At 42.9% G+C, this 13,138-nt stretch overlaps 2 protein-coding genes across 8 annotated transcripts in view; both read left to right on the top strand.

Annotated features, from left to right (window-relative positions):
• The window catches only part of NR2C1 (nuclear receptor subfamily 2 group C member 1), a 54,856-nt gene extending 48,296 nt beyond the window's left edge, over nucleotides 1-6,560 (top strand). For all 6 annotated transcript variants that reach the window (XR_016216938.1, XR_016216937.1, XR_016216936.1 and 3 more), the window contains 2 exons: nucleotides 892-997; nucleotides 4,725-6,560. Coding sequence is in view for 3 of the 6 variants with exons in the window: in XM_008256896.5 (XP_008255118.3) it covers nucleotides 892-997; nucleotides 4,725-4,899 (281 nt within the window). In the remaining 3 variants the exon portion in view is untranslated. The remainder of the gene's footprint in view (nucleotides 1-891; nucleotides 998-4,724) is intronic.
• A 5,090-nt stretch (nucleotides 6,561-11,650) lies between these two features.
• The window catches only part of NDUFA12 (NADH:ubiquinone oxidoreductase subunit A12), a 39,752-nt gene continuing 38,264 nt past the window's right edge, over nucleotides 11,651-13,138 (top strand). For both annotated transcript variants that reach the window (XM_089308768.1, XM_002711205.6), the window contains exons 1-2: nucleotides 11,651-11,753; nucleotides 12,590-12,672. In XM_089308768.1, the coding sequence (XP_089164894.1) occupies nucleotides 11,668-11,753; nucleotides 12,590-12,672 (169 nt within the window). In that variant the 5' untranslated portion in view covers nucleotides 11,651-11,667. The remainder of the gene's footprint in view (nucleotides 11,754-12,589; nucleotides 12,673-13,138) is intronic.

Below are 13,138 nucleotides of genomic sequence, written 5' to 3'. Positions count from 1 at the left end.
AACTTCATCTCTTTCAACATGTCTTAAATTAGACAGAATTTTATGAAATTATTTTAATATTTCTATTTTTGGAAATATTTGAGCATTGAAATGCTTTTTATTTTATATTTCTGTTATTTTTCTGATAGAGATGATAGTCATGGTTTCATAATTTCATCAATACCTTTTAACCTAACAATAATCGCACTTTTTCCCTTATAAAAATACGGGATAGTATATCATCTGTAAATATTTTTCATATTAAAAATGCCTTGGGGTGGGCACTTTGCATTCCAGCCTAGCATCCCACACGTCACAGTACCTGCGTTCAATACCAACTTCTGGTTTCTGATTCTAACTTCCTGTTAAGGCAGACTCTGAGAGACCGTAGTGACACAAGTAGTTGGGTTCCTGTCACTCACCTGGGAGACCTGGTTTTTATTCCTGGCTCCCAGCTTTGGCCCTACCAGCCTGGTTATAAGGATTTGAAGAGTGAACCAGCAGATAAGATTCTCTTACCTCCTCTCTGTATATCTGTCTCCCGCTCTCAAATTAATAAATAAATAAATTTTAAATGCCTTTTATAAGATGATTCATTTAAGTTATTTGCTCCTGTTAAAAGCAAAATGATGAGAATCCTGTCCATCACTTTTAGAACAGAAAACTTTTGGTAACACTCAGTGGTTTTACTTTTTTACTGAGTGTTAGAATATGTGTGTGTGGTAAGATAATCTCAGTGTTTGTTATATAGTACATGGGCCAGTAAATATTTGTGGAGCAAAAGAGCTACACATTATTATGATGGGCTTCTTTTATAAGAGCTGTTCTTTCCATGCTTTCTGTCTCCCCTCTCTGTGCCTTCTTAAATGGGCATTCAGAACTAGGGTCATAATGTGTTCTTTAATGTTTCAGATCATCCAGGCCTAGAAAACATGGAGCAAATTGAGAAATTTCAGGAAAAGGCTTATGTGGAATTCCAAGATTATATAACCAAAACCTATCCAGATGACACCTACAGGTACCTAGAAGTTAAATACTGTTACAATTCATTTAAATCTTCAGTTAGTCTCTTATTTCATTATTTAATTACTCTTAAGTAATTAAAGGTTTAGGCAACCTCAACCCTTGAAGTAGCTAAGGCTATTAGAAGCAGTGCCGTGTTGCCATAGCACTTTATATGCAGTATTTCATCCAGTTCTCACATTTGTGTAAGGGCTCACTTAGCACAAGAGGTTCAGTAACTTGCTCAGGGTCACGCAATATATGATAGAGTCTCATGAACTCAGCCCAACTCTAGCGCCCAAACTTTTTTTTAAGATTTATTTAATTGAAAGGCAGAGTTTCAGAAGAGATGGGGTGAGGGGGAACATAAAAATATCTTCCATCCCCTAGTTCATTCCCCAAATGGCCGCCACAGCCAGTGCTGGGCCAAGCTGAAGCCAGGAGTCAGGGCCCAAGAATTTGAGCTGTCTTCTGTTGCTATCCCAGGTACCTTAGCAGGGAGGTGGATCAGAAGGGGGACTCAAACTGACACCCATATGAGATGCTGGCACTGCACTGGCCCTAAGCCACTCAGTTTTTGAAGAGATAATATGCAGAGTGGCTTAACAATAGCTACCAGAACCAGAGTACCTGGATTTTAATCCTGACTTTATCACTTAGTAGCTGCATGGTCTTCAGTGAGATACTTAAATTCTTTTTTATTACTCACAAATGGAGAAAATAATAGAATCTACGTTTTACATTTAGAGTAGCCTCCCCCCCCCCTTTTTTTAAAGATTTATTTATTTGTTTGAAAGAGTTACACAGAGAGAAGAGAGGCAGAGAGAGAGAGAGAGTGGGAGGTCTTCCATTCGATGGTTCACTCCCCAGATGGCTGCAACGGCCGGAGCTATGCTGATCTAAAGCCAGGAGCTTCTTCCTGGTCTCCCTTGTGGGTGCAGGGGCCCAAGGACTTGGGCCATCTTCACTGCTTTCCCAGGCCATAGCAGAGAGCTAGATTAGAAATGGAGCAACCGGGTCTCGAACCAGCGCCCATATGGGATGCTGGCACTTCAGGCCAGAACGTTAACCCACTGCATCAGCCCAAGCAGCCCATGTTGTGGGGTAGTGGGTAAGGCCACCGCTTGCAGTGCTGGCATACCATATGGACACTGGTTCGTGCCCCTGGCTGCTCCACTTCCGATCCAGCTCCCTGCTAATCTCCTGGGGAAGGAAGTGGAAGATGCTCCAAGTGCTTGAGCCCCTGCTTACCCTCATTGGGAGACTTGGAAGAAGCTCCTGGCCCTGGCATCAGCATGGCCCCAGCACTGGCCATTGTGGCCATCTGGGGAGTAAACCAATGGATGAAAGTTTTCTCTCTATAATTCTGACTTGCAAATAAATAAATAAATCTTTTTTAAAAATGTTATTATTAGAAATACATCAGGAGGCTGGTGCTGTGGCATAGTAGGCTAAGCCTCCACCTGCAGTGCTGGCATCCCATATGGGCCCAATCTTGGCTGTCCCTTTCTGATCCAGCTCTTTGCTGATAGCCTGGGAAAGCAGTGGAAGATGGTCCAAGTGCTTGGGCCCCTGTACCCACAGGAGAGACCCAGAGAAAGCTCCTGGCTTCAGACCAGCTCATCTCTGGCTGTTGTGGCCATTTGGGGAGTAAACCAGTAAATCCGTCTCTCTCTTTCTCTGTAACTCTACCTCTCAAATAAATTTTGAAAATAAATAAATACATCAGGATCCGTAAAGTGTTAGAACCATGTCTATTATGTAGTAAGGTATATATAACAGTGCTGTTCGTGTACATAAAACTAGTAAAAACATTTTACATATAATAATTTCTATATATGTTAAATATTGTGGATTTATAAGCCAGTTCCATCAACAAAATCATCCTTGGTTTATCTCAACAGTTTTCCTACCAACTGTATAGATGTAGCTCAGCTGATAGGAACAAACAGGAACAAAGTGGGATTTGAAGAACAGAGTACCTGACAGGGCCTTAGGAAAGAAGAAGGGGTATGCCTACCATGAACTGTTCAGAAAGATGGTTATTGAAAAACAAACTGTGCCTGGATGGCAGTTTTCAACTTAGAGTGCACTTTCACACAAGTCCTGTCTCTGACCTTCAGAACCTCACTAGCTAGCAGAGCAACAGTCAGGGATCGTTCTGTTAATCTTCACTGTGAGCGAGACAGGGGGTAATTGATTTGCACACATTGACTTAATCACTGGCAGCTGGATAAACATTGAAACCCAGTGGTCTTGGTTCTGTGTTCTGTGCTCTTCCCAGTAATAACTGTTTCCTGTTGTACCATTTCCACTAGTTTTTTGCAGAGCAAAAGCAAACACAGTTACTGAACCTCTTGTGTCCTGGTAACCCAAAACATTTCTGTTCTGACTATCTGAAAGGAGTTGCTAAGCCCTTCTTAAATGTCTAATTGATCCATGGTTTAATAACTTGGTTCCATAGTGTAGGCAGCACAGCAAAGCAGATAAAAGCAAGTCTGTTTTGTGGAGTCTTTCAGACTGCATTAGTATCCAGGTGATTTTGTTATGCTCTAAGGTTGAAAATACATAGTTTCCATTTTAACTTTTAAAAATTGGGGCTGGCGCCGCGGCTCACTAGGCTAATCCTCCACCTTGCAGCGCCGGCATACCGGGTTCTAGTCCCGGTCGGGGCACCGGATTCTGTCCCGGTTGCCCCTCTTCCAGGCCAGCTCTCTGCTGTGGCCAGGGAGTGCAGTGGAGGATGGCCCAAGTGCTTGGGCCCTGCACCCCATGGGAGACCAGGAGAAGTACCTGGCTCCTGCCATCGGATCAGCGTGGTGCGCCTGCTGCAGCGTGCCAGCCGTGGCGGCCATTGGAGGGTGAACCAACGGCAAAAGGAAGACCTTTCTCTCTGTCTCTCTCTCTCACTGTCCACTCTGCCTGTCAAAAAAAAAAAAAAAAATTATATCTTGGGCAAGTGTTAAGAAGCTGCTTAGGATACCCACATCCCTTACTGCAGTTCCTGGGTTTGAGTGTCCCAGCTCTGCTTCCAATTCTGGCTTCCTGCTAATACACACCCAAAGAGGCAGCAGGTGATGGCTCAAATAATTGGGTCCTTGTCATCCACATGGGTTCTGGGCTGAGTTCTAGATTCCTGGCCGTGGCCTGGCCCCACCCCAGCTGTTACTGGCATTTGAAGCATAAAGCAGTGTGAAAAATCGATTGATTGATTGATTGTGTGTGTGTGTGTGTGTATGTCTACCTGTCTGCTCTGAAATCCGTAGATTAATTTAAAGTGCTGCTTTAGATGCCAGTATCGTATCCGAGTCCTTGCATACAAGTGCTGGCTCCACTTCCATTTCCTGCTAATATACATCCTGGGAGGTAGCAGATAATGGTTCAGATATTGGATCCTGTCACGGTAGCCTGTTCTAGCTTTGGCCTGACCTAGCATTGGCCGTTGCAAATCCTTGGGTCGCCTTCCACTTTCTTCTTAGGTGCATTGCAAGAAGCTTGATGGGAAGCAGAGCAGCAGGGGCTTGAACCAGTGCTCCAATATGGGATGCCCGGGTCACAAGCAGTGGTTTAACCCGCTGTACCACAGCACCAGCCCCAGTAAATAAGATTTTAAAGAAAATTGTATCTTTGTTAAATTAGGTCACAGATAATATACATGCAGAAATTACTAGTATTTTTTTCTAAATTTTGGAATCACCACTTTGTTCCTGTTTTTTTTTTTTTTTTTTTTTTTTTCCTGCTAGGTTATCCAGGCTACTACTCAGATTGCCAGCTTTGAGACTGATGAATGCTACTATTACTGAAGAATTGTTTTTCAAAGGACTCATTGGCAATGTACGAATTGACAGTGTCATCCCACATATTTTAAAAATGGAGCCTGCGGATTATAACTCTCAAATAATTGGTCACAGCATTTGAAAGCAAAGATCAAAGTGTTGTAAACTGATTGTTCTTTCCTGAACACAGATACCAAATCGAACTCATTGCTTCCAGAATATCTGGAAATTTTGACTTTAAAGATAACCAAAATCCAAGGTATTTTTATTTTAGCTTCCTTAAAGAATTTTTGAAGCATTTCCTGAGCAAGCAACAGGAATTGGAATGTCCCTTCCTGTCTTATTTAAATAAGAAATGCTCCGGATTTATTCTTGGTGAAGAAGACATGTGAAGCTGTCACATCTTGTCTATCTAAACTAAGATCTCTTGTTTTATTTTATAAAACAAATAAATTAGTTGTTTTTTTCCCCCCGAATTGTGTTCTATTCATATTTAAATTCATTATGAACTAGTATACTTAATAGTCAAAAATTCTTAGGGAGGAGTTCCTTGTATTTTACTCTTCCATAATACAACATATGTTTTCATTGCCATGTCCAAAGAAGATTATTTTACGCTCAATGGTATAATATAAGTATATGAAATAATAAATGAATATATATTTTTTGTCTTTTGTAAATATCATGGTGTCCTTTAGCATATGCCACTCTCATTGCTGGCAGTGAGACATGGGTAATTTGTGACCTTAAGAGTTGATGTTATTCGTGTACATTATTAGTTATGAGCACTTTTTATTTACATAGCAGAAAATTGTTTCTGAAAATGAGAGTTCATGTTTTAATGTTTTTGGTTTACTACTGTATCTTATTTAAAAGTGGTAGAGACTGAGCCCCAACTGCCTTAGTATTGCAAACTAGGTATTAAAAAAAAACTAGGTATTGCTCTTCCACCCCACCGAAAGCATGCGGTTTCTCCTCCTTTTCTGACTTGTGTTACAGCTTTTCTGAGCCTGCTCTGGGTTTTAGCCAGTTTGTTTTAGGTTATTAAAAGCTCACCCAGTTTGCAAAATAGTGGATTTTTCATAGCAATCCATGTTTTTAATGTGAATTAAACAATTATTTTAAAGCAATTGGTAATTTTTAAAAATTGGGGACTATGCATTGATTTTTTTTTTCTTATGTAAAACAGGTTGGGGGCTGCTTTAACACTTGTGTGCAGGACAGCATTAAGCTTTGCTATTGCCACAACAAAATCATTTCAGACTCCTTGGGTATCTTCCACTGTAATGTTTTCCTTAGCAAATCTGATACTGTTAAATATTTCTTGGCTCTGATTTCATGATGAATTATTTTGGTATGTCTGTTGACTTTTAAAACATGAAGATGGAGTTTTTATCACAGAGTACATTTTTTACAAAGATTTTTGCAGTAGAACTCAGATTTTTTTTTGTTAGGGTATGGATTTTACTAATTTCTACTTTACAGTAATCAAAAGTCTTAAAGTCTCCAGCTATACTCTTTACCAACTTATTGAGGGAAACCTTATTTCCTATTTAAAACATAATTTTGGCCAACAGCTTTATTTATAATTATCAGCTAGGAAGAACTTCATTAAGTGTAAAATGCTCAAATGAGAAAATCAGTAGGTTTATACCTTTATAAACTATGTTAGTAAACCAAGAATTGAGAAAAATTAATGTACAAATGGTTAATTGAGATGTTTCAGGTATTTTTCCTGATTAAACTTATAGTTATATTTGAAAGTGTTTTTAAAACTATATTAAAATGTAACTTGCATTATAAGTTCATATTCTGCCAGTGTATTTGATGTCAGTGTCCTATTTGTTTAATATTTTGTTACCCTTTGTTGCATTATGTTTTCATCATAAAGTGTATTTTAAAAGCTCTACTAAGGATCAAAACTGGAGCAGGCATTTGGCCTAATAATTAAAATGCCTTCATCCCATACCAGAGTGCCTGGGTTCAATATCTGCCTCGAGCTCCTGATTCCAGCCTCCTGCTAGCACAGACCCTGAGAGGCAGAGGTGATGGCTCAAGTGAAGGGGTCTCTGTCTCCCACACGGGAGGCCCAGATTGAGTTCCTGGCTCTAAGCTGCAACCCCAGCCAGGCTGTTGCTGGCATCTGGGGAGTGAACCAGCAGATAGGCGCTCTCCCTTGCTCCTCTTTATGTTTATCTAGCTCTCAAATCAACAACAAAAATTTTATAAAATTATTACTGATGTTGTAGGTTGACCTGATCCTTAGGTGTAATGATTTTAATTGAAGACTTCGAAGAGGGGGAACACCTGGAAAGTACTGACATACAGATTTATGAAGAATCACAAGACTCCCTGTCTCTGCCCCAACTGCAGTCAGGTGGCCACTTCCCGTTCTCTCACCGTTTCAGGCAGGAGGAGGGCAGAGATGAATTCTCTTGGGAACCTGAACTAGAAGATCATAGGATTTAAAGTATACCAGGGATAGAAGGCTTGGAAAACATACAGGCTTCAGAATCTGCAGTTTGTATGTGGGCTCCTTGACTTTGTTCCCAGATTGCTGGCAATCAAGTATAGGAATATCTGCCTGGATTCATTTCTCTCTGGTAGCTAATTAGCTGCCGAGGAACCTCCTGACTCTCAGTTTTGGTTGTCCCTTGGTAAAAACTTTCAATTCTCAAAAGCCCAGCGGTTGCCAACTCACACATGTGTATATTTGGTTTCCATTCAGTTCTTGAGTGTTCTAATGCTAAATATGAACTTGGAGCCTAGGGTTATCAGATATTTGAAGAAACTCTCTAAAATAGAAGAGGTAAAACATGGGGAGCAGATACAGCACAGGGATCAGAAAAATAACCACCCTCAAATGTAAGTACAATTTTGAGGAAAAAGTTGATGTCACATCCATAAAAAGTACAGGATGGTGGGGGGGGGGGTGAAATTTAAGCAAAGAACTACACCTGTTAAAATGACAGCCAGAGCAATTCATTAGATGGAAGTATAGACTGAAAAATAGGAAATAGAAAAGACGTAAGGGAAGTACATGATTATCCAAAAATTTCCTACACAAGGACAGGGGTTGAAAGGATCCATCACTATATACATTCAGAACAGTTCCCGCTGGAGCGGGCATTTGGCCCAGCGGGGATGCTCAGGTTCAAGCTCTGGCTCCTGATTTTAGTTTCCTGTTAGTGCAGACCATGCAGGTGATGGCTGAAGTAGCTGGATTCCTGCCAAACCTGGAAAACCTGAATCGAGTTTCTGGCTGCTAGCTTTCTGGTCCCTGGCCATGACCATAACTAGCATTTAGGGAGTGAACCAGCAGATGGGAGCTCTGTCTCATCTCTCAGCTGAATATACAAAAAATTGTAAAACCTCTCAGAACAATGTGGGCAAGAGAAGATGCTAGATTGCCGCTTCCAGCACTTTAGGGAAATAGATAATTCTGAGGACTTTTGACTTCTCGAAGAAGGTGAAGGTTGTTTTAGATCTTTAGTACCCCTCATTCCTGGCAAAAGCAAATACAGGTCTCTGGAGAAGATACCCAGTAATCAAATCAGAAGTTGACACACTTTTCTATAAAGGTGCAGAAGGTAAATATGTTTGGCTTTGTGGGCTGTGCAGTGTCTGTTGCAACCACTCAAAAAGCAAAACCAGCTGTAGCCTATATAGGTGCATGGGCATGGCTGTGGTCTGATAAAACATTTAGAAAAGCTGTATGCCTGATTTGCCAACCCCTAGGGTAGAATCTCATATTTTCCTAGATGAACTTCAATTACAGACTAAATTCATAAAGTTATCAAACAAGAAAACAAGCCACTTGGGTAAGAACATGTTAAAGACAATACTAAATACTGCAATCGCCACCTGCAGAAATAACTATGGTATGTTTTAAGGAAGAAAATAAGGAATCGAAAAGTGAGCAAGAAACAGAAAAAGCCAAAACACATTTAGAAATAAATAAAACTTTAATGACATTTTTTAAATGCATGGTAAAAGATACCTTGAACACATGTTTAATGCAACCCCCCCCCCTTTTTTTTTGGTAAAGATGTATTTGAGAGGCAGAATTAACAGCCAGAGAGGGAGAGACAGAGGTGTCTTCCACCCGCTGGTTCACTCCCCAAATGGCTGCAATGGCCAGAGCTAGACCAATCCAAAACCAGGAGCCAGGAGCTTCTTCCAGGTCTCCCACATGGATGCAGGAGCCCAAGCACTTAGGCCTTCCTCCACTGCTTTCCCAGGCCATTAGCAGAGAGCTGTATCAGAAGAGGAGCAGCCAGGACAGAAACCAACTCCCAGATGGGATGCCAGCGCTGCAGGTGGAGGCTCAGCCCGCTACGCCATCAACTCCTTACTGAAACTGCATGAAAACACAGCTAAGGAGTTTTGTTTGTTTTTAATGCATCTTAGGAAAAAAGGGATGGAAATAAATGATAGGAGCTGGCATTGTGGTGTAGTATGTTAAGCACTGCCTATGAAGTCAGCATCACATATAGGCACCAGTTCGAAACCGGGCTGTTCCAATTACAGTCCAGCTCCCTGCTAATGTGCCAGTGCTTGGGCCCCTGCACCCACGTGGGAGAGACAGGAAGCTCCTGGCTTGTCGCTTCAGCCTGGTCCAGCCCAGGCTGGGCTGTTGACGGCCATTTGGGGAGTGAACCAGTGGATAGAAGAATCTGTCTCTCCTCCTCTCTCTCTAGCTCTGCCTTTCAGTAGATTTTTTAAAAAAAATGTTTAAAACAAAAAAGAAATGATAAACACAAAACTTTGAAATCTGAAACCAAAGGTGAATGGTGAATACCCCAGCCCCAGCAAAGCGGAGAAGAATCTGAATTTCACCCCTGATCCTTCCAAATGCTTTGGTACAGTTGCGTGCCCTCTGGAAAGAGTATAAAATAAAGGATTTGCTGAAAGCCCAGTTAATAAGTTGAGCAATGCTGAGTGTAGAGTTGTGTGAACCAGGGAGACAGCTGTTGGTGATGATCTCTGGAAGTTGCATCACAGAGTAAAGTTGTCCTTGACTTCTTGCATATGTGTGCCAGAAAACACAAAATTGTTCATGTCAGCATTGTTAAAAAAAATAACAATCAGTATCCCATTGTGTTACATTTGGGCAAAAGTGGTGCAGTAGGTTAAGTCCTGCTCGGGATGCCCACATCCCATATAGAGCACCTGGTCCAAGTCCCAGCAACTCCACTTCCAATGCAGCTTCCCGCTAATGGGCCTCCGAGGCAGCAGATGATGGCTCAAGTACTTGAGGCCCTGCCACCCACATAGGAGACCCAGATGGAATTCTGGCTCCTGGCTTCAGCCTGGCCCAGCCCCAGCTGTTGTGGGCATTTGGGGAGTAAACCAGTGGGTTCCTCTTTTTGTCATTCTGCCTTTAAATCTTTTTTTGAGAAATTGTGGTACAGTCATCCAGTGGAATACTATACATCAAAAAAGAATATGTTAACATGAGTGAATTCCAAAAATACAAGGCATGCAGAATGCAAGCCTAAAACATGCGAAAGAATAGAACTGAACTAGTTTATTGAAAGCAGGGAGAAAATAATACATTATCAATAGGGTACTTACGTATGCAGTTAAACTGCTGTTTTAAAAGCAAGGGAAGGGGCCAGTGCTGTGGTGTAGTGAGTTAAGCATCCACCTGTGGTGCCAGCATGCCATATGCGTGCCAGTTCTAGTCCCAGCTGCTCCACTTCCAATCCAGCTCCCTAATGATGGCCTTGGAAAGCAAAAGTTACACAAGAAACTTTATAAGAAGTTTAAATAATTATGTCCGTAGCAGAGTGCCTAGCTCAAGACCCAGAATTCAATCATGGTCTCTCACATGGGTGTTTAGACCCAAGTACTGGAGCCATCGCCTCTTGCCTCCAGGGGTGCACATTAGCAGGAAGTTGCAATCAGAAGCCAAGTTGACTCAAACCCAGACACTCAGATATGAGATGTGGGCATCCCCAGCAGCACCAAATGCCCACCCTGTGGGCTTCTTAGGAGCATTTTGTTCTCTGTATTTAGGGAATGGGAGGAAGGAACTGTTTTACAGTGCAAAAGTTATTACACAAATTTAAAACACGTTCATAATTTAAATTCCAATTTTAATAGCACTTCAAATACATTTTAAAGCTCCATAAATTCGAGCTGAGTTGCAGATACGCAACTCTATGCGAAAACACATAATGAAACAGAATTCTGTCTCAAAACAGTGCTTTGCCAGGGTGGGAATGGGGTGGAAAGGGGACTAAACATTAACAAAGGCTTCTTTCCCCCATGCGATTTGCCAGGAGTTGAAGAGTTGTGAAACGTATTGAATCTTGAGCAGATCTGATTCATGTTCACCTTGCATTTGCTATTCCTCCTCACTCCCATATCAACACATCGCTTATCCAAGGGTACCGCAGGAAGTTCGTGGAAAACAGAATCGAAAGGTAAGTTTATTATGGAGCAAAAAGTGTCTGAACTCCACGCATAATTCCATTCTCCACGAATTTTCTGAAGTATCGTCGTTTGTAAGCAATATCGTATCGAACACATAACGTCCGTATGTGGTCACGATCTACCTCCTTACATCTTGTTTCCAAAGACGCCTGGCGCACTGGGAAAGACTTCTGCAATCGTTTCAGCCAGTCATCTTTCCCTATCTGGGGAAACCTCGTCTAGGTGAGCTTTCCACTACATTCTCGCCTCTGTACTCAACCTCTAAAAATTTAAACTTTACAGTGCCTTTGCTTCGGAGGGAAACCCGCAGCGCCTACTTCGGCCCCCCCCCCCGGGAGTTCCAGCTCTGCGCACGCGCAGAGCCACTTCTACGCCGGGCGTGCGCAGGAACCTTCTCAGCGGCGGCGTGGCCGCTTCCGCCCGGCGAGGTTTGCTCGGGGCACGCAGGAGGCGGGGCTTGCCGGACAAGATGGAGTTGCTGCAGGTCCTGAAGCGGGGGCTGCAGCAGGTCAGCGGCCACGGCGGCCTCCGGGGCTACCTCCGAGTGTTTTTCAGGTAGGCAGCGGGAGCCGTGCTCGTGGTTTCCGGGACTGGACTTGTTCTGGTTGGTTTCTTGGAAGGGGGCCCAAAGTTGGAACGCCTTTCAGAGCCGACAGTTGTGGTCAAGGACAGCTGGCCCAGTCTCTGCTTTGCAGCCCCCGGCCCAAGGCCCCGAACCTCCTCGAGACGGGGCCGAAGCCACCTCTAGAGACAGCTGTGACACGGACTGGGGGGCATCCGGCCCCTGGAGACTAAGTAGCATTACCGTTCACTTGGTGACCTTGGGAAAGTTTTTTCCCTGTCCTGGCCTTGGCCTCCAGTTCCTCTCTATGGTAAGGCTCTGAAAGAAGTGATCATGGTGCGCCCTACAACACCCTATCGTCACTGATCCGGTCTGGGCAGCCTGCTCCGCAGAAACCGAATTGGTGACCCTGAGTGGAATGGAAGAGCCAGGACACCTCGTGTCATTTTAAGAAGATGAAATACTTTGGCCTCCGGATATCTTGACGGTTTTGCTGCCTCCAGTGTCTCATGGGGCAGGGAGAGCAGATGAGATTTGAAAATAGTGCATTTCTGTTGTAATTTTAGCACGTTCCGTGTCTCAGTTTACCCTTTACGGTTTGTCTGCCTGACCCTACCACGAGTAGGGGAGCTGTCAACCTGGCGGCTGATTCTTCCACAGTGGGTGCCGAGAGCCTGGCGAGGAAGGCTAGCCGGCCCAGCAGTGACCGTGCCCACCCAGTTTCTAGTTGATGAGGCCGAGTTGGGGTCAGGGAGTTGTATTCTCGTTTTCGTTTGTGTTTTGAACAAAGAACCACTCTAAATACCTGTTTTCTTTTGTGTATTCACAGGGCAAATGATGTGAGGGTTGGTACCTTAGTGGGGGAAGACAAATATGGAAACAAATACTATGAAGACAACAAGCAGTTTTTTGGTGAGTGTTGTATTTTTTGTCATGAACTATTGGATTGGGATTTGATTTGGGTGTTTTTTCCATAACAGTAGGAACGTTTACAAAGCATTTGGAAATGAGTGAAAAACTCAATAGAAAATGGACAAGAAAAACTAAATGGCCACCAGAGGCATGAAAGATGCTTATCCCCACTCACAATTACAGGAATGCAACTTCAGAAAAGTGTTATCTTTTTTTCACCTATCAAATTTCAAAGTATCTCCCAGTGCGAGGAAAAGCATAAGAATACATCACTTAATGCTGTCTTTTTAGACAACAATTTGGTAACACATACAAAAAAAAAATTTTTTTTTTGACAGGCAGAGTGGACAGTGAGAGAGAGAGAGACAGAGAGAAAGGTCTTCCTTTTGCCATTGGTTTACCCTCCAATGGCCGCTGTGGCCAGCGCACTGCGACCGGCGCACTGCGCTGATCCGATGGCAGGAGC

Source organism: Oryctolagus cuniculus, chromosome 11, assembly GCF_051225735.1.
Source record: "Oryctolagus cuniculus isolate XC-2025 breed Fujian yellow rabbit chromosome 11, ASM5122573v1, whole genome shotgun sequence".
Lineage (NCBI taxonomy): Eukaryota > Metazoa > Chordata > Mammalia > Lagomorpha > Leporidae > Oryctolagus > Oryctolagus cuniculus.
Note: the sequence above shows the minus strand (reverse complement) of the source record. Positions and strands in the feature narration are given on the sequence as shown.